Source organism: Mobula hypostoma, chromosome 4 (assembly GCF_963921235.1).
Source record: "Mobula hypostoma chromosome 4, sMobHyp1.1, whole genome shotgun sequence".
NCBI lineage: Eukaryota > Metazoa > Chordata > Chondrichthyes > Myliobatiformes > Myliobatidae > Mobula > Mobula hypostoma.
The window spans coordinates 199,021,665-199,043,782 of NC_086100.1; the positions used below are offsets into that span (position 1 = coordinate 199,021,665).

General features: G+C 45.0%; 1 protein-coding gene and 1 long non-coding RNA gene across 6 annotated transcripts in view; one reads left to right on the forward strand and one right to left on the reverse strand.

Annotated features, from left to right (window-relative positions):
• LOC134345880 (uncharacterized) overlaps positions 1-17,910 on the forward strand; it is a 69,420-nt gene extending 51,510 nt beyond the window's left edge. The window contains exons 2-3 of the long non-coding RNA XR_010017787.1: positions 11,986-12,105; positions 14,037-17,910. This is a non-coding gene — a long non-coding RNA (uncharacterized LOC134345880). The remainder of the gene's footprint in view (positions 1-11,985; positions 12,106-14,036) is intronic.
• LOC134345878 (tetratricopeptide repeat protein 31-like) overlaps positions 1-22,118 on the reverse strand; it is a 75,170-nt gene that overhangs the window by 45,920 nt on the left and 7,132 nt on the right. For 4 of the 5 annotated variants that reach the window (XM_063047201.1, XM_063047199.1, XM_063047198.1 and 1 more), the window contains exons 2-4: positions 8,681-8,763; positions 3,773-3,875; positions 1,955-2,139 (exon numbers count right to left, since the gene is read on the reverse strand). In XM_063047201.1, the coding sequence (XP_062903271.1) occupies positions 1,955-2,139; positions 3,773-3,875; positions 8,681-8,763 (371 nt within the window). Of the gene's footprint in view, positions 1-1,954; positions 2,140-3,772; positions 3,876-8,680; positions 8,764-17,935; positions 18,173-22,118 lie in introns of those variants that run through there. The other variant, XM_063047200.1, reaches the window with a different exon arrangement.

Here is a 22,118-nt window from a genome sequence, read left to right on the forward strand (position 1 = left end):
ATTGGGACACACTGGCACCAGTAGATTTGGGCCCAATTAAGTGACTGTCCTCATTAGCCAAAGTTAAAAGGCATACATAGACAAACTACATTTTAACCGAGTAACAATTTAAATTAAAAACAGAACAAATTAGAACATTACCAATACTTCTACAGTATTATAAAACTGTGTATCAGTTCTAATAGTTATAGATGGAAGAATTAATCACAACCGTGTTCTTTTGATGACTGTAAATGAACAAAATTAGCGCTGACACCGAGTGCAGATAACAGACTGCCTTCATTACCTGTCAAAATAAAAAACAAAATGATCAAAAATCACTGCTTTTTCTAATCATCCGTCGGCCCAAATGGATAACATAATGCAGGCACAAGCAACTAACGTATTCAAAAACTGTTCACTCTAAGCACGGTGTAGTGTCAAATGGCCTCACAAGTGCACACAACTGCTGCTAGTTAGAAATGGTTCTGCAAGTCTCCTGTCCCAATTAAACAGAAAAGTGTCCCAAATAAATGAAGAGAATCTCAGCTTTTTTCCTCAATTTAATTTTCGTTTTTTTAAGAGTTGTCCTAAATAAACACTGCCCTGATTAGCCAGTGGCCCAATTAACTGGAATCCACTGTACCTAATTTGTACTCCGTTAAATGGTAATTTGTCTGTTCTATATCTTTTTAACTATTTCCATAAAACTTCAGCTAACTGGGGCAACCACTTAATTGGGCCAAAATATACTGCTCCTGATCTGTCCCAATTAGTCAGAACCTACTGTACATCCCTGAGATTCATTCTCTGAGACACAGGCCCAGGGTGGGACAAAGGACTAATACTGGTTCAGGTCAGAAAGGGTACAGTGGGACAGATCAGCATTGGCCCTCCGAGCCACCATCATCCTGACTTGGAAATACAACACTGTTTCTCCACTGTCGCTGGGTTAAAATCCTGGAACAACCTCCCCAACAGCAATGTGGTTATGTCCCAGACATGGCGTGGTGGTTAGTGCAATACGTTACTGAACTAGCGACTGGGTTTCAACTCCCACCACTGTCTGTAAGGATTTTCTACTGTACATTCTCTCAGTGACCGCGTGGGTTTCCTCCGGGTGCTCCAGTTTCCTTCCACATTCTCAAGATGAAAGGATTAGGGGCAGTAATTTGTGAGCATGCTATGTTGGCACCAGAAGTGAGGTGACTAATATGGGCTATTCCCCAACCCCCAAGCACATCCTTGGACTGTGTTAGTTGTTGATGCAAACAACGCATTTCCCTACAAGTTTCAATGTACATGTGACCAATTAAGCTAATCTTAAAGATCATAGTACTTAATCAGATTCAGATTTATTTATCACGTACATTGATCGTACAGTAAAATGCATCATTTGTGTTGGCATAGCTGTTGGCACAACGCTGTTACAGCTCGGGGCGTTGGAATTCAGAGTTCAATTCCAATGTCATCTGTGAAGGAGTTTGCATGTCCCTCCCCGTGAATACGTGGGTTTCCTCTGGGTGCTCTGGTTTCCACACACAGTCCAAAGATGTACCAGTTAGAAGGTCAACTGGTCATTATAAATTGCCCTGTAATTAGGCTTGGGTTAAATGTGTGAGTTGCTGGTGATGCAGCTCAAAGAGCCGGTCGGGCCTGTTCCAAGCTGTATTTCTAAACAAATAAATAAAAGGCCAAAGGTGAGGTGAGGACAGCACACATTCCATTGCCAACATAGCACGTTCACAATGCATGATCACCTCAAAGACTACAGTGGTTGAGAAAAGGCAGTTCAGTACCAGCTTCTTAAGGGCAACCAAGTATGGACAATTAAATGCTGGCTCAGCCCGCATCTCTTGAACAAAGGTCGAGACCATGATCTCACTGCAATCGGCAGTGACCCAAACCCTCAGCCCCGATACAGGTGGGCAATCCCTTTGGGTACTGTGCACAGCTGGACCCCAGATTTACCCACCTCAGCTGAGCCTCTGTACAAACTGGATCCCTTTGGATCGGGGAAGCTTTTCAGCCCTGTTGGCTGCAGCGGAGGATCGCACAGGAAACTTCTCCGCAATCCGCAGAAGGTGTCCGGGTATCTCTGGTCACTGTCGCCGTTGGATCCATCTTCATCATCGTAGGTGCCCTCCTCTTCACTGGAATCTGTAGCAGTGACAAGAGCCCATCATACACCAGTGCTGCTTCTCAGCGTGGGCTCCCAGCTAGAGACACCAAGCCCAACTCACCTCCTGGCACTGAGCCGAACCTTGCCTCAGGTCCCCAGACACAGGCAAATATACAGGCGAGGAATAAGAGTCCACTCGGCCCCTTGGACCTGTCCTGCCCTGTGCCCCAACTATTTAAAGCAAGCATCTCGCATGCTTTCCTCACCACCCTATCTACTTATGCTGTCATTTTTAGGGGAAAGTTCAAAGTAAATTTATTATCAAAGTACATATAGTCATAGTCATACTTTATTGATTCTGGGGGAAATTGGTTTTCGTTACAGTTGCACCATAAATAATTAAATAGTAATAAAACCATAAATAGTTAAATAGTAATATGTAAATTATGCCAGGAAATAAGTCCAGGACCAGCCTATTGGCTCTGGGTGTCTGACCCTCCAAGGGAGGAGTTGTAAAGTTTGATGGCCACAGGCAGGAATGACTTCCTATGACGCTCTGTGTTGCATCTCGGTGGGATGAGTCTCTGGTTGAATGTACTCCTGTGCCTACCCAGTACATTATGTAGTGGATGGGAGACATTGACCAAGATGGCATGCAACTTAGACAGCATCCTCTTTTCAGACACCACCGTCAGAGAGTCCAGTTCCATCCCCACAACATCACTGGCCTTACAAATGAATATATGTTGCCATAACACAAGAAAATCCAGAACAACACACACAAAATTCTGGAGGAACACAGTAGGCCAGGCAGCGACTATGGAGTCGATGTTTCGGGCTGAAATCCTTCATCGGGACTGTGAAGGAAGGAGGAAGATGTTAAAATCCCCCTTTCCCATTTTCCCCCTTCCTTTCCAATCCCACCCTTCACTAGGATTGGAAAGGAAGGGGGAAAATGGGAAAGGGGGATTTTAACATCTTCCCCCTTCCTTCACAGTCCCGATGGTTGGGAAGTAATAACTGTTCCTGAACCAGGTGGTGTGGGACCTTAGGCTCCTGTACCACCTGCCCAATGGTAGAAACAAAAAGAGAGCATAGCCTGGTTGGTGGGAAACCTTAAACACAAGAGATTCTGCAGATGCTGAAGATCTTGAGCAACATACAAACAAATGCTGGCAGAACACAGCAAGTTCAGCAGCTTCTGTGAAGGGGAATGAACAGTTGATGTTTTAGGCTTACACCCTTCATCAGGACTAGAAAGGAAAGTGGAAGAAACCAGAATAAGAAGGTGGGAGCAGGAGAAGGGGAACAAGTTGGCAGATGATAGATGAGACCAGGTGAGGAGGAAGGTGAGTGGGTGGGAGAGGGGGGAATGGAGTGAAAAGCTGAGAGGTGACAGGTGGAAGAGGTAAAGGTCTGAAGAAGGAATCTGATCGAAGAGGACGTTGGACCATGAGAAAAAGGGAAATAGAGGGAGGCGATGGGCAGGTGAGGAGAAGAGAAGGAATGAGAGGGGAACCTGAATAGAGAATGGGGAAAAAAGAGGTGGGGGGGAGCGGAAGAGATTACTGGAAATTGGAGAAATTGATGTTCATGCCATTAAGAAGGTAGTGATGGGGGAGGGACAGCAGAAGATAGCTCATCACAGGAGAGGACAATACCACCATTTACCAAAGACGTGATGCTGCATCATGGCCGACTCGGTGTCAAAGAGAAACTGATGAACATGAACTGGATTGTCCTCCAACACGTTTTCAAACAGAGTTTCCATATTCTGCAAGAGAGAAAAGAAGGGTAACAGTCACCAGTAAGAGCAGGCAAAAGCAAGCAATTCTGCAGTGAACAGGACCCAGAGAATACTAAACAAGCCTTGGTCTTTTGTCTCCTCTCCTCAGGGCACAGACTGCATCCACCTTCAACCCATCTACACTGCAACACTCACCAACCTTGTCACCTCCAGACCAGTCAATGCCAATGCTCCACCAAAGTGAACACATTCCGCACAATGAGATTGCAAATTTATACTGTAGGTTCAAATATAGTCCGTACATTGGGTGGGAAATCCGTTCAGAACTGGAGGTGACATCAGTGCAGAGAGGAGAATGAAAGGGGCAGTGGCCAAGCAAAAGGACACAAATGTGATGAGGCCCTCCGTTGGTCAGGGTCATATATACATATGGCATCCTCGCTGTCTACGTGATACACAAGCAAGGGCAGTACAATATGGAGAGCACTGTAGCATGAGCTGTTGCCTATGAACAGGCTCCCCCCCTCCACGCAGCTGATGAATCCAAAGGAACGGCAGAGATCAATACAGTTTGGCACCAGCAGTAGCAGGAGTTGCCAGATAGCATTAAGCTCAATGCAGGCTGCTTTAGGGACTCCATCTCTGAATTTTTTCCATGGGGTTTAGTCCCAAAGCCTATCCATGCGTGGGTATAGCCACAAGGCAGCAGAGTTTTGAGATCAGAATTTTCCTTCTCCTAGGTAAGCTGCTAACCACAGCTGATGAGCTCGAAGCGACTGGTTTTAAGGTGCCAGTAACTCACCTCTCTCCTTCTCCTGTCAGTAGAAATGGTTTCTCTGGAACAGGAACATCGAAGCATACAGTGAAATGTGTCATATGTGTTGGCAATCAACACCGCTGGCTGCCACAGTTAGCGCAGCACTATTACAGCTCTGGAGTACAGGGATCCATTCCAGTGCTGTCTATAAGGTGTTTGCACGCTCTCCCTGTGAACGCGGGGTTTCATCCGAGTGCTCCGGTTTCCTCTCGCCGTCCAAAAGCGTACCGGTTAGTAGGTCATTGCAAATTGTCCTGTGATTAGGCTGGGGTTAAACTGGTGGTTTGCTGGGCGGTGCAGGGTGCGGCTCGTTGGGCCGCAAGGGCCTGTTCTGCACTGCATCTCTAAACACGAGAATGTCCTGGGCCCAGCCTGGGAGTGCATTAGGGTTTGAAGGCCCCAAACGACCAAGAGGGTCAGCAGCCCTCCTGCCTCAACGAATTTCTGATCCCAGGACCTGCCGATCTGGGGTGGGATGTCAGTTACCAGCTCATGTCCTTGCTATTCTTGTTAGCCCATCGACATCTGTCCACAGGGATCGCTGGCCTTCGACCCGGACTCTAAATTCCCCAATTTTCTGTCCCTCAACGCGAACCTGGTTAACCCTATCCAGGCTATTGAATGAACTGAATTTACATGGTAGGTGTGGCTTCTCAGATTCAAACATCATTAGTCCAACAGGAAGGATGTGGTGGGGATAAATACTCCCAATGGCATGTGTCTCAAACAGCCTCTGACAACCAAGTGCAGCTCCTATCCTTCACATCCATCTTAGCTGCTCAGCCCAGCAGAACCAATTCTACTGACAGAAGGGGCAAAACCAGTCACCCCAGGCAGATGGGGTTCTTCAACCGTCAATGACAGCTCATCTAGGAGAAGGAAAACTCTGATCCCAAACTTCTGTCGTCTTGCAGCTACACCCACTCAGGAGGAAGACTTCGAGGGTAAACCCCAAGGAAAAATCTGGAGGTGGAGTCTCTAAGGCAGTCATGAGTTCATCACTGTCTGGCAAATCCTGTGACGTTGTTGGTGCCAAACTGTATCCGTCTCTGTCGTTCCTTTGGCTTCATCAACTGTGTGGAGGGGGAAGAGCCTGTTGCACGGGCAACAGCTTGCTCCCCATATCATGTGCCTTGGCTTAGGTATCATATAGGATGCAACATCTATGTTCGTGCCTGGGGGGGGAGAGGAGAGGGGGAGCGGGAGAGGAGAGGGGGAAGGGGAGAGGAGGGGGGAGAGGGAGGCATAGAGATTTTTAGGAGGACAAGCTAGAAGGTGATAGGTGAAGCCAGGTGGTGAGTGGGGGGAGGGAATGAAGTAAGAAGCTCAAAGGTTCCACCTGTAAGTCGAATGGCTGGAGGAAGAATCTGGTGGAGGAGAAGAGAACAAGGAGGAGGAAGGGCACTGGGGGAAGCGATAGGCGGGCGAGGAGAAGAGCTAAGAGGCCTACAACTAGGGAGTACAGGTTAAAGGTGAGAGGGGAGAAATTAAAAGATCAGAGGCAAGTTGCTTAACAGAGAAGTTAGAGGGTACATGGAATGAGCTGCCAGAGGCGGTGGTTGCAATTATAACATTTTAAAGGCAATTGGACAGATACTTGAATAGGAAAAGCAAAGTATATGGGCCTAATCTGGGTAAATGGAATTATGTAGCTAGTTATCATGGCTGGCATGGACGAGGTGCTCTGAAAGACCTCCTATCTGCGCAGTACCTATCAATCTTATTGTAAAGCACTTTGAAAAACATCATTTTTATGAAATGTACTCTATAGATAAGTTATTACTATTATTAATAATTCTATTACAATTTCCCAAGAAACTGGTGTATTTTGAAAGACAATCAGGCTCATCAGTAATTTCACTACAGTGCCAGTGATCCTGGTTCATTTCTCACCACTGTCTAAAAGGAGTTAGTAAGTTCTCTCCACGACTGTGTGGGTTCCTCCAGGTGCTCCAGTTTCCTCCCACAATCCAAAGACGCACCACTCAGTAGGTTAATTGGTCACGTGGGTGTAATTGGCTGCAGGGCGGGGCCTGTTTACCATGGTGCATAGAAACATCGAAAAACTAAGGCACAATACAGGCACTTTGGCCCACAAAGTTGTACCCAACATGTCCTTACCTTAGAAATTACCAAGGGTTACCCACAGCCCTCTATCTTTCTAAGCTCCATATACCTGTCCAGGAGTCTCTTAAAAGACCCTATCGTATCCACCTCTACCGCCATCGCCGGCAGCCCATTCCACGCACTCACCACTCTCTGTAAAAAACTTACCTCTGACATCTCCTCTGTACCTACTCCCAAGCACCTTAAACCTGTGCCCTCTCATGCTAGCCATTTCAACCCTGGGAAAAAGCCTCTGACTATCCACACGCATCTCTAAATAAAAATTAAAATCAACATTCTTCAGAGAAGGGAATCTGACATCATTACTTGGTGTGATCCCTGTTTGCCTCCTGGCCCACAGCAATGTCAGCTGGCGTCTAAAATAGACAGAAATGTTCCCTCACTGCTCCCCAACTCTTCGACCACATGCTCACCCCTCTTTCACTGCCTTCGGAAATGGCACAACGACGCACTAAATTCAGGGGAGTCTTGGAATGAGGAATCCATAGGTAACCTGGATTACCTATATTTAATTTATTGAGATACAGCACAGAATAGGTCCCTCCGACCCTTCAAGCCACACTGCCCAGTAACCCAACTTAACTCAGCTAATCATAGGACAATTTACAATTACCTACCAACCAGTATGTCTTTGGACTGTGGGAGGAAACCCACATGGTCACGAGGAGAACGTACAAACTCCTTACAGACAACAGCAGGAACACGGGATTGGAAAGGTTTAGAGGGGTATGGGCCAAACCCAGCAAACTGGTTTAGCTTGAGTGAGGAGTTGTAGCTATCACAAACAAGTTTTCATGTGGTGAAGTTAAATACAGGCATTCCCCTTCCAGAGATGAGCAAAGGGTGAACAGTGAACATTGATGGGGGAGGGAGTAAGAAGACTCGTACATACAATCTGCTGGAGGAACTCAGCAGGTCAGGCAGCATCTATGAATGGGAATAAACAGTCGACGTTTTGGGCCGAGACCCTTCTTCAGGACTGGCAAGGAGTCAGCATAAGAAGGTGGGGGAGGGGAGGAAGAAGTACAAGGTGGCAGGTGATAGGTGAAACCAGGAGTGAAGTGAAGAGCTGAGAAGACTATGGAAGAAAGGGAAGGGGCAGAGCACCGGAGGGAGGTAATGGGCAGATAAGGAGATAAGGTGAAAGGGAATGGGGGAAATGGTAAAAAGGGTGGGGCAATTATCAGAAGTTCAAGAAATCAATGTTCATGCCATCAGGTTGGAGTGCAAGGTGTTGCTCCTCCAGTCTGAGTGTGGTCTTATTGTGGCAGTCTATGAGCAATGAGACTATAAGACATAGCAGCAGAATTAGGCCATTTGGCCCATCAGGTCTACTACACCATTCGATCAAGACTAATTTATTTTCCCTCTCAACCGCATTCTCCCTGTAACCTTTGACGCCCTTACTAGGGTAGGAACCCCAGGGGAAGAGGAACTACACACTGTCACTGCAGATGTCCCTGTGAACAGTAACTAAAATCAGGAAGAGGGGAGAATGTGGGGATGGCGGGGCGAACAAATAGAGATTGGCAGGTGGGAGGCCTGAAACAACTGACCATCGCATATCACAAGAAACTCCTTCCAGTGACGTGGACCACACACTGGACATAGCATGGGAACAAACCATAATTCCTTGAAAGAAGTGCTTGGTACGTTGGCCTTCATAAATTAAAGTATCGAGTATAGGAGTTGGGATGTTACAGTAAATTGTATAAGACGCTGGGGAGGTCTAATTTTCAATTATTCTCACAGTTTGGTGACCTATCTACAAGAAAGATGTCAATAAGATTGAAAGAGTACAGAGAAAAGGATGTTGAAGAACTTGAGGAACAGAGAAGCTAACACTTCACACTGAAATTGTAGGTGTCCTGACTCGCTAGATCAGTACCTGAGTAGTCACCATCCGATTGTCCTGCTGGTCATGTTGGTAAATGTTTACTGTAGGCTTCAAAGGTAACACGAAGTGATCCTCTGCAAAGGAAAAGCAAATTGTAGAGGAATTTTAAAAATCCCCGTTTCACCGCAGAAAGCCCACTGACGGGACCAGTTACTGGCTGCCTACCAGCAATTCCCTGCCACACTCGCTCCCCTGACCTCGTCTCAGCTGGGGGAAAGAGGGGAGAGGCTGACTCACTTTGTTTCCAGGATCCAATCCCAGGTTACAGAAAAAGGATCCATCTATTCCCCGTCTGAACGGAAAACATTCCATATTGATGTGACCAAATGCTCACACCATAACGAACACCCAGATTATTATTTTTGAACAGCAAATACTCAGAAACCAGGAAACAGTCTGAGAGGCCCTGGTGAACCTTGCTTCTTTATGTATCACTGTTCTTTTCACTTCACCTCTGGAATACAGCAAGAGCATTCATCTCTTTGAACATATTATGTACTGTTGAATATTCCATGAGTCAGCTTTCATTTTTACCTACATTGACCCAACCACAACCTGTGGAGTTATATCCCTCAGAAGGAACCAAACCAAAGCCAACCTCGAAATCTGATCCCTCTCCATCCAGTCTCAACAATAATTTGGGAGAATCCTCCAGGATTGCATGAAGCGCTTCCCAATGCTGGCCCTGAACTTGAGCAGCACAAGAGCATCTCTCTGTCTGCACTGGCAGACACTTCAACCACTGAATAACATCAACTCTTAGATGATCAGGATTCAGGAAATACCTGGCTCTTTATAACCCATTCCGACTCTAACCCTGTATTAGTCTAGTAAGTGCATTCGTTCCACATACCGTGGCTCCTATCTCTTCATCCCTGGGACAATGACACCATAATCTATGCCATCATAACCCATCGCCCATTACATCATAACCTGTGACTTCTGGGCCTATGATGTCATAACCCATGATTTGGGGTGGGGCTGTGATGTCATGGGCATGGCATGTGGCATCACCACTTGTAGCTTCGGGGCCTATGACATGGTGGCCTCTGATGTCATGACCGTGACATCAGAGGCTCAGTGGTATTGGATTGGGCAATATAATTGCAATTTTCTGTGAGATTAACAACTTATGCCTACTATTTTATATAACTACTTATATATATGTAACTGTTTAGTATGTTCCCTAGTGGTCACAGTATGTACATGCAGTTGTTCAGTGTGTCCCCTAGTGCAGGGGTCCCCAAGCTTCTTTGCACCGCGGACCATTTTAATATTGACAATATTCTTGCGGACCGGCCAACTGGGGAGCGGGTGGTGTTCAAGTAGGGTTAAACTCACCTCAACATGTCTTTTACAGTTCGGGTTGTCAACTTTCTCACTCCCAAATAAGGGACAAAAGTAGCAGTCAAATACGGGACACTTGTGTTTACCCTGAGAAAGACTACCATAACCATGAAGCCTTGCGCGGGCACCTGTGTGCGCATGTGTGATGTGCGCAGGCATGTATATGCCAATTTTTTTTACACAAATCGGTTTTGGCTTAATCTTCCCGACTACACTGTACATACATTATTTCTACTTTATATAGGCTGTGTATTTGTGGGCATGTGGCCAAGTGGTTAAGGCATTGGACTAGCAACCTGAAGGTTGTGAGTTCGAGCCACAGCCGAGGGAACGTGTTGTGTCCTTGAGCAAGGCACTTAATCACACATTGCTCTGCGACGACACTGGTGCCAAGCTGTATGGGTCCTAATGCCCTTCCCTTGGACAACATCGGTGTCATGGAGAGGGGAGACTTGCAGTATGGGCAACTGCCGGTCTTCCATACAACCTTGCGCAGGCCTGCGCCCTGGAGAGTGAAGACTTTCCAGGCGCAGATCCATGGTCTCGCAAGACTAACGGATGCCTTTAAAGGCTGTGTATCTATCTTATCATTCCTGCTTTTACTATATGTTAGTGTTATTTTAGGTTCTATGTGTTATTTGGTATGATTTAGTAGGTTATTTTTTGGGTCTAGGAATGCTCAAAAATTTTTCCCATATAAATTAATGATAATTGCTTCTTCGCTTTACGCCATCTCGGCACGAAAGGTTTCATATGAATGCTCTACCTTAGCAGGGGAAATACGGGACAAGGACGGTCCCATATGGGACAAACCAATTTAGCCCAATATACAGGATGTCCTGGCAAATACGGGACAACTGGCAACCCTATGTTCAAACTCAACAGTGCGTGACAGGGAATGAGGAAAGGTGCAGCTGACTCATATCGTTTCCTCGCGGCCCGGTAGCACATGCTTTGCGGCCCGGTGGTTGGGGACCACTGCCCTAGTGGTTAGTTATTTGTATGATTCTGGAAAGCTCTCTGGAATCACATTATTTGAGTAGGTGCTATTGATTAGTTAACTCTCATCTATAAATTTGAATATCTTATAAGAAGGGCACAGCTTATAGCCTTGCCATCTTTATTCTTTTCCTTTCCTTTTTGTTCTTGCATACCTTTACCAATTTGCTTTGTCCTGCTAGCGCTTAGTAAAACAACTGTGAAGCAGCAAGTTTCATGCCTCTTTCTTGACTTCTGGAAGAACCTTGGATTCAAAACATCATAATCCAACACTGGGGAAGGGTAAAGTCAGGCAGGACTGCAGTGATCGGAGACTTGATAGCTGGAAGGGGTGGAGTTCTGGAAACTTTAGGATGGTGCCAGGGTTGAGAATGTCTCTGAGCAGCAGCAGAACATTCTCAAGGGGCATCATTCATATTGGACAAATGACCTAGATAGAAAGGGGTCAAGGTCCTGTAGAGAAAACATGGGGAGATAGGAAAAAGTTAAAAATCAGGACCTCGGGGGTAGTAATCTCCAGATTGCTCGCTGGGCCACATACCCAGTGAGAGTTAGAACAGAAGGATGCAGAAGATCAATGTGTGGTTGAAGAATTAGTTCAGGAGGCTGGGATTGAGATCTCTTCTACGGCAGAGGTGACATGTATGAGACAGACAGTTTAAAGCCAACTGGAGGGGGGCCTGGCTGAGAGATTTGCTCGTGGTACCAGAGTGGTTTTAAACTAGTTTGGCGGGGGGGGGCGCAGTAAGGTTGAGGATGGGAGACTGAAACATAGAACATTATAGCACAATATAGGCCCTGCAGCCCCTGATGTTTATTTAACCTACTCAAAGGTCAACCTAACCTTTCCCTCTCACATAAAAATGCCTCTTATTTATCTATCTCTACCACAACCCAATCCCAAGGATGGGTCTCAGCCTAAAACATCAACTATGCATTTCTCTCCTTAGATGTCACCTGACCTTCTGAGTTACTCTAGTATTTTGTGTGTTTCTTCGAAGAGCATAACTCCCCTTTACACAGCAGGGGCCTCCCGCCATTTTGCATACCCAGAAGACACAGAAGACAAGGTAAGAATGCAAACAAAGGATCCCAGCGCGATATTTACTTGTCTAATTCTGAAGTGTTATTGGTCTTTAATATGTGGATTCTATTGGCTATTAATACCAGTATTATATTTGTGATTGGTGATTAATTATTTAAATAAGGAATTTGAACATACGTAAGTTTACCAATTGATCAGTATTTATACTCAGCTAGTCAATTTCTGTGTAAAAATTGCATTTTTTTTTAACCATAAGACCACAAGATACAGGAGCAGAATTAGGCCATTCTGTGCTCTGCCATTCCATCAGATCTGATCCATTTCCCTCTCAAGCTCAATCTCCTACCTTCTCCTTTCAAGTCCTAACTAATCAATAACTTATCACCCTCTGCTTTAGATATGCCCAATGATTGTCTGTGACCATGCATTCCACAGATTCACCACCCTTTGGCTAAAGAAATTCCTCCTCATCTTTGTTCTAAATAAAAGTCCCTCTATTCTGTGACTGTGCCCTCTGGTGATAACCTCTCCCACTACAGGAAACATCCTCTCCACATCCACTCTATCAAGGCCTTTCAATCTTTGATAGGTTTCAATGAGGTTTCCTCCCCCCCCCCCACCACCCCATCCTGATGCCTGCACAATGCCCATTTCTATTCACAGCTTCTCAGCCCGCACCTGCGTGCAGCAAGACCTCAAACAACATGGCGGCAGAGCATGGCATCTTTCCACGAATGGCTCTCTGCACATCTATTGTCATCTCTCCACTCTTTTAAATCTAATGTGTATTACTCTAAGAATAATTAATAATGTACTTTAAAATTTATTTACAAGTCTGAAGATCTTCCAACCTCCAAGATACGATAGTCACAGTCATAGAACAATACCACACTGGAACAAGCCCTTCGGCCCATTTAGATTGTGCTAAACTATTATTCTGCCTAGTACCATCGACCTGCACTGGGACCAGAGCCCTCCAAACTCTTTCCGTCAATGCACAGTAATGTACCTATACAAATTTGTCTTAACTGTTGAAATTAAACCTGCATTCATCACTTTTGCTGGCAGCTTGCCACCCTCTGAGTGAAGAAGGTTCCCTTTCACCCTTAACCCATGACGTCTAGTTCTAGTCACACTCAACGTCAGTGGAAAAAGCCTGCTTGCATTTACCCTATATATTGCTGTCTGTGGCAATGAACCCATAGATTCACCACTCTCAGGCTAAAGAAATTCCTCCTCATCTGTTCTGAAGGGACGTCCCTCTATTCTGAGGCTGTGCCCTCTGGCCCTAGACTCCAGCACTATAGAAAACATCCTCTCCACATCCACTCCATTGAGGCCTTACAACATACAATAAGTTTCAATGAAATCCCCAAATTCTTCTAAACTCCAGCAAGTACAGACCCGAAGCTGTCAAACACTCCTCAAATGTTAACCCTTTCTTTCCTGAGATCTTTCTTGTAAACCTTCTCTGGACCCTCTCCAAAGCCAGAACATCCTTTCTACATAAGGGGCACAAAACTATTCATAATCCTCCGAGTGTGGTCTGACCAATGCTTTATAAAGTCTCAGCATTACATCCTTGCTCTTGTAATCTAGTCCTCTCAAAATTAATTCTAACATTGCATTTGCCTTTCTCGCCGCCAACTCAACCTGCAAGTTAACCTTTAGGGAATTCGGCCCAAGGACTCCCAAGTCCCTTTGCATCTCTGATTTCTGTATTTTTTCCCTGTTGAGAAAACAGTCTATGATAATAGTACGGCCAGATTTGGGAACAGCTTCTTTCCAACTGTGATAAGACTGCTGAACAGATCCTGACCCGGATCTGAGCCGTACCCTCCAAATATCCAGACCTGCATCTCGTTTTTTTTGCACTACCTTAATTTCTATTTTACTATTTTCTATTTATGAATTATAATTTAATTTTTTAATATTTACTATCGATTTGTAATCCAGGGAGCAGGAAGCGCAGAATCAAATATCGCTATGATGATAGCAACACACATCAAAGTTGCTGGTGAACGCAGCAGGCCAGGCAGCATCTCTAGGAAGAGGTACAGTCGACGTTTCAGGCCAAGACCCTTCGTCAGGACACAGAATTCCTGTTGATCGCTATGATGATTGTATGTTTCTAGTATCAATTGTTTGGCGACAATAAAGTATAAAGTATGCCCTTATTCTTTCTGCCGAAGTGCATGACCATACACTTCCCTACATTATATTCTACCTGTCATTTTTTTGCCCATTTTAAACCCTTCTGCAGACTTCCTGCTTCCTCAACACTACCTGCCCTTCCACCTATCTTTGTATTGCCCGTAAACTTGGCCACAAAGCCATCAATTCTGTCATCCGAATCATTGGCATAGAATGTAAAAAGAAATGGTCCCTACACCGATCCTTGCAGAACATGATTACGTCATTGGCAACCAACTACAAAAGGCCCCCTTTATTCCCACTCTTTGCCTCCTGCCAATCAGCCAATCTTCTATCCATGCTGGTATAGCTTCTGTAACACCACCGGCTCTCATCTTATTAAGCAGTTTCATGAGCGGAACCTTATCAAAGGACTTCTGAAAACCCAAATAAACAACATCCACCGACTCTCCTTTGTCTAATCCTGCCTGTTATTTCTTCAAAGAAATCCAACAGGTTTGTCAGGCAAGATTTCCCCTGAAGGAAACTATGCTGACTTTGACCTACTTTATCATGTGCTTCCAAGTACCTTGAAACATCACCCCTAATAATGGACTGTAACATCTTCCCAACCACTGAAGTTAGGGTAACTGGCCTATAATTTCCTTTCTTTTACCTCTCTCCCTTTTGCAATTTTCCAATCCTCCAGAACCATTCCAGAATCCAGTGATTCTTGAAGGATCTTTACCAATGCCTTCACAATCTCTTCAGCTACCTCTTTCGTGTCAATGCCTCTCCTTTGTGAGCAATTGTGTCATTCTTGATGCTGAATACACGGGGAAAGCACCAACTGTCATTCACTGCTTTAGACTGTGACCTCCACCAGACATAGTCAGCTTCACATTCCAAGAAATGCAGCTGCTGCATCTCCACCGCAACCTTAGAGCTGCATTTCTTCAATGTAGCAAGAAATCAGAATCAGGTTTGATATCTCCAACATATGTTGTGAAACAGTACAACGATAAATACAGAAAAAAACTGAATTACAGTAAGGATATATGTGCATATTAAATAGTTATATTAAAGTAAGTTGTGCAAATATAGAAATAAAAAAAATAGTGAGGTAGTGTTCATGGGTTTAATGTCCACTTAGAAATCAGATGGCAGAGGGGGAGACGCTGTTCCTGAGTGTGGCTTCTGTACCTCCTTCCTGATGGGAAGAGGGCCTGTCCTGGGTGATACCAAATCAGTTCTAGAAACATAGAAACATCGATTTCCTTACTCCCCTGAACCATTACATGATGCAAGTACTAAGCTCTGAAGGCAAAGATGACACCTTGTCCATAGGCTGACTATTCTTAACTACAGAGTTAATCAGAAATATCAGAATCAGGTTTACTATCACTGGCATTTAGTGAATTTTGCTGTTTTGTGGCAGCAGTCCATTGCTCTAATAAAAAACTATAAATTACAATAAGAAATATTTATTTTTTAAGTTAAATAAGCAACGGAAAAAGGGCATTGAGCGGATTCATTGTCCATTCAGAAATCTGATTGCAGAGGCAGAAGAAGTTATCTCAGAGGACGTGTCCTAGGCCCAGCATGCAAGTGGAATTCAAAGAAAGCACAGCAGTGCCTCTACTTCCTCAGGAGTTTGCAAAGATTCGGCACGACATCTAAACTTTGACAAACTTCTATAGATGTGTGGTACAGAGTATTATCGACTAGTTGTATCACGGCCTGGTATGGAAACACCAACGCCCATGAATGGAAAATTCTACGAAAAGTAGTGAATACAGCCCAGTCCATCACGGGTAAAGCCCTCTACACTTGGTGCTGTTGCCTGAAAGGACTCACCACCACCAAGAATATGCTCTCTTCTTGCTGCCACCACCAGGTTCAGGAACAGTTATCCCTCAAACATCCGGCTCTTGAACCAGAGGAGATAACTTCACTCAACTTTATTCACCCCATCATTGTAATGTTCCCAGAACCTATGAACTCACTTTTAAGTACTCTTCGTCTTATGTTCTCAATACTTATTATTTATTTAGTATTACGATTTCTTTTTGTACTTGCATAGTTCGCTGTCTTTAGCACACTGGTTGAAGACTTTCTAGGTAGAACTTTCTAGATAAACTAGATAGAGGTACCTTCAATGAGCCTTTCGATGTTTTAAATAGTCAGACTCAGAGTTCTAGAGCACAGAAACAGACTCTTTGGCCCAACTGGCCCATGCCAGCCAAGATGCCCCGTACAAGCCAATCCCACGCCTACATTCGACCCATAAACTTCTAAACATCTCTGATCTAAATAACCAGTCCAAATGTGTTTTAAATATTGTTATTGCTTCTGCCCTAACCACTTCCTCTAACAGATCATTCTACATAGATAACACCCTTTGTGTAAAAAATATTGTATCTTATGTTTTCTTATATTTTTCTACTCATCTTAAATCTATACCCTCTCGTTCTTGATTCTCCAGCTCTGGGGGTAAAAAAAAGACTGAGTGCATTCACCCTATCTGTACCCCTTATGACTTTATATACTTCTATAACATCAGCTGTCAGTCTCCTACACTCGAAGTAATAAAGTCCAAGCCTGTATACCCTCTCTGTCAGGACCTGGCAGCATCCTCTCCTGCACAGTTACAAAGAAGGCATGATAACACTACATTTCATTAGGTGCTTGAGTAGAATTGGTATGTCACCAAAGACATTTGCAAATTTCTACAGATGTACCATGGAGAGCAGTCTGACTGACTGCATCTGTGTCTGGTATGGAGGGGCCACTGTATTGGGCAAAGCTGCTGAAAGTTGCAGGCTCAGCCAGCTCCACCATGGGCACTGCCCTCCCTTGCACTGAGGACACTTCAAAAGGTGATGCCTCAAAAAGGCGGCATCCATCATCAAAGACCATCACCCAAGACATACCCTCTTCTCATTGAGGTGGTGGTACAGGAACCTGAAGAGACCCATGCAACATGTCAAAAACAGCTTCTTCCCCTCGATGGACAATGAACCTACGTACACTACCTCACGAATTTTCCCCCCTTGATTTTTGCACTACCGATCTAATTTATTTATTTTTTTATGTATAAACTTGGTGCAATTTATTTTTTATTATTATGTACTGTACACAGCGTTCATTGACCTGACCAAGCCCTTTGATACAGACAGCTGCAATAGCCTCTGGAACATTCTGTCGAAACTCGGCTGTCCCCTGAAATTCCACATAAACCTGTAGCAGCTCCATGAAGGCTGAAGTGGTCAGGTTAAGTACAACGGCGACCTGTCTGACCCATTCCCCATCAATACCAGCATGAAACAAGGTTATGTTTTGGCACCAACACTCTTGCCACCTTTTTCAGCATGACGCTAAGGGAAGTGAAAAAGACCACCTCAGAGAGCACCTATATTCGGTTTTGCACTGACAGAAATATCTTCAACCTCCATCACCTTCTCGCCCGAACAAAAGCCAAGCAAGAGCCCATTCTTGAGCTACTATTTGCAGATAACTCTGCCCTTCTCATGCACACAGAGGACATGCTACAGGTTGAAGAAAAAAATTATCCTCTATTAGAAGCTCCCTCATGGCGTTTACAACCCTCCTTGGATCACCATTGACGAGCACCCTCTCACCACGGTCGAGCTGTTTATCTACCTGGACAGTGTCATCTCCAACGACGCTACGGTAGTAAGGGACGTTGACAATCGACTCACCAGAGTTAGCACTGCCTTCGGGCACCTCCAGAAACATGTGTGGAAGAATCACCAGCTGTGTCTGTCCACAAAAATCCAGGTATACAGGGCTGCCATCGTCACAACACTGCAATATGGCTCGAAGCCTTGGTCTTGTACCACAAGCAAATTCAGATGCTCGAGCGCTTCCATCAGCACTGCCTCCACTCCATCAGGGGTATCAGCTGGCAGGATCGTGTCTCCAACAATGAGGTCCTGGAGAAGGCTCAACTTCCAAGCACCGAAGCCACTTTGCTGCTCAAGCAGCTTTGCTGGCCGGGACATGCGTCTCGCATGGACAACTCCAGGTTACCGAAAGCAGCAGTGTAGAGAGAAATCACTCTGGGCAAGAGAGAACATGGTCCAACATGCAAGAGGTACAAAGACCAGCTTGAGCAGCAGCTCTCTCAGGCAAATATCGAGGTCAACGAGTAGCAGCAGCCGGCTTGTGACAGAGACCGCTGGAGAACATTGGTCCACGGAGCAGCCAAGAGTTCTGAGGAATCCAGGAGGACGACTGCGGAAGAGAAGAGGAGATGCAGGAAGGATCTGACTATCCAAGTGCCCACCTCCCACCTGTTCCCTTGTCCCTCCTGCTCCAGAGTCTGCAGAGTGACTGGCCTCTGCAGTCACCAAAAATTGTGCCATTGCTCCTAAGGGCTCTTCTTCCCTCTTGATCTTTGCAAGCAAAAAACCAGCCCTCATCATCATTACGTATTACAAGCAAAAAACCAGCCCTCATCATCGTTACGTATTACAAGCAAAAAACCAGCCATCATTATCATTACGTATTGCAAGGTATTGCTGCCAAAAAACAAATTCGACAACATATGCCAGTGATATTAAACCTGATTCTGATCGTGTTGGACAGCAGCAATGTCTGATTTTGCTGGCTCTCCCACTATCTTAACTGAATGCAAAACCAAGCATTTACGAAAATGATCAAGCAACCCTTGGCTGTTGAAAGCGCCCACACTGCCCAGTAATGTTCTTGTCCACCACAGGACTTCTTACAGCCCTCCTCTTTGATGCGTACCTTCTCTGGAATGACAGCAGGGAACAGCAGCACTGACAATACATTTTGATCCCTGATTCATATGTTCAACATCTTCTTATCTCCTCTATCTTCCAATGTCTGCCTCTCCATTTCAGGCTTGTGTCATCCTCATTGTCACTTCTCTGGTTTACACAATGACAGTGATGGTTGACTCCATCCCCAAATGCCAAGGCAAGAGTGGACATCCTCTTCTTTTCACTACATTCCTTCCTTTTCACTACATCACCACTGCTGGCAGAATTTCAGTCGGTAACGAGGAGACGTACAGGAATGAGACAAACAGGTTGAGTGGTATCACAACAGCAACCTTACACTCAACATCAGTAAGACCAAGGAAATGATTGTGGACTTCAGGAAGGGGAAGTGAGGGAAACAAACACCAGTCCTCATCGAGGGATCAGCAGTGGAAAGGGTGAGCAGTTTCAAGTTCCTGGGCATCAATGTCTCTGAGCATCTATTGATGCAATCACGAAGACAGCATGCCAGCAGATATGCTTCATTCGGAGTTTGAGGAGACTTGGTCAAAACCCTCACAACCATTGCGGACATCTTCAAAAGGTGATGCCTGAAGAAGACAGCAGCCATCATAAACACACTGAGCATCTCAAACATGCCCCTTCTCATTGCTACCATCAGGAAGCAGCAACGTGGAACACAGAAGAGTACAGCACAGGAACAGGCCATTCGGCCCAGTGTTCCTGCCAAACCAGCTAAAAGCAAATCAAAAACACTTAACATGAATCCCTCCCATCTTCTCCATGTCCCTATCCCTCCACCTTCCTTACATTTGTAAAGGACTCTTAAAAGCCTCGAATGTATTTGCCTCAACCACCATACCAGACAGCACATTCCAGGCATCCACCACTCTCTGAGTATGCAGTAAAACTTACCCCTCACATCCCCCTTGAACCTACCCCCTCCCACCTTCAACGCCTACCCTCTGGTATGAGACATTTCAACCCTGGGAAACATACGCTCTCTGTCCACTCTATCTATGCCTCTCATAATCTTATAAACCCCTAACAGATTTCCCCTCAGCCTCCGACGCTTCAAAGAAAACAGCCCGAGTTTATCCAGCCTCTCGTGATAGCTAGGCAGCATCCTGGTAAACCTCTCTGCACCCTCAACATCCTTGCTATGGTACGGCGACCGGAACCGTATACAATAATCCAGATGTGGCCCAACTAGAGTTTTATAAAGTTGCAACATAACCTCTTGACTTTTGAACTCAATGCCTCGACTAATAAAAGCAAGTATTCCACAAGTGTTCTTAACCAGGAGGTGTGCAGGGGCCCAAAGACACATACTCAACATTTTAGGAACAGCTTCTTCCCCTCAGCCATCAGATTTCTGACCGGTCCATGAACGCTACCACACTAATTTGCTCCCCTTTTGCGGTATTTTTTTATATTTACATTTCTTATTGTGACTCATAGTACATTTTATATTGCTGCCACAAAACAACAAATTTCATCACGTACGTCAGAGAGAACAAACCTGATGCTGAGTCATCTCCAGCGAACAGTTTTGTGGTTCCTCACGCTGAGCACTCAAACCTCATTCTTTAAATTAGAGTGGGGTGGTTAATTTTCATAACATATGGGAGCTGATGCGGACAGGAGCAGAAACTGATGCTCAGAATGGTGTCAGGCAAACAGAAGGAGTATGCATTCCAGGAACAGGTGCAGAGCAAGATGCAAAATACATTCCCTAGATTAATGAAACAGAACCTTAATCAACAAATGAAGAAAAGCCCTATGTCGTCGTGAAGAATGTTTGGTATGCAAATGAAAAAGAACTCTTTCCAGTGGAAGAAGGGGCAGATATAGAAGATAAATGTCTGCTGGTTGCCAGAAGAATAGAAGGGAACACAAGGAAATATAGTTATACACCAATTGTCAGATATTTCATTCTGGACCAGCACTATTATGTCACAGACTGATCCACCACTGAAACAAGCCCTTTGATCCAACTTGTCCATGCTAACCCTGTTGTCCAGCAAACTAATCCAATATTTGGCCCATAGCCCTCTCAACCTCTCCTAACTCATACTTACAGTACCTAGATGGCTTTTAAATGTTGCTGATGTACCCACCTATTTCACTATTTCTGGCAGCACATTCTAAAAATGCACCACCCTTTGTGTGAACAACATGTCTGATATCCTTTTACTACTATCAGGGAGAAGGTACAGGAGCCTGAAGACCCACACTCAACATTTCGGGATCAGTTTCTTTCCCTTCACCATCAGATTTCTGAACGGTCCACAAACCCATTAACACTCTCTCTGATGCACACATTCAGATACATAAATACATACCAAGCTCAAGTTAGTAATTCAACCATACATGAATACCCATAAATACAACCAAATGAGACAGCATTACTCCGGGTTAACTAGCAAAACACATTACCAACAGTCATTTACAGCACAAGGTACACATAGCACATACAAGACCACAGTAAATATACAGTGACACAAAGAAAAAATATAATCCAAGTCCCTGAGTCCATGAATGTTGCAGCAGTCCGCACTCAAACTCAATACAGCCGAGTGAACACTAGAGGGCAGCACCAACTCCAGCACGGACGCTGCACCACACCACCTCTGGTGTCTCTCTCCTGGATGGCTGCAAACAGGCGACACCATGGTTTGAGGCCACACAGCTCCACACTGTCCGCCGATAAAACAGCGAATCACACTTGCAGCATTCCACATTACCAATGTCCACAAGAAAAGTGACTAAGAAATAAAAATACATACACACTCATACTGCACACATATATACTGTAAAATTTATAGCACTTTTCTTTTTTATGTAATGTACTCTACTGCCGCTGCAAAACAACAAACATCAGTGATGATAAACGTGATCTGATTCCGAATCTCCTGCCCTCTTAGCCCCAGCCTGGGAAAAAGACAGTCTTTTCACCCTGTCTCTGCCCCTCATAATCTTATATGCCTCTAACAGCTCACCCCCTCCCCCCAATATCCTACGTTAAATGGAACGAAGTCCTAATCTAAGCAAGCTTTCCTTGTAATTCAGGGCCCCAGAAGGAAAACTGGCCACGTAAGACACTCATGGCACTTGAAGTATCCTCTGCTTA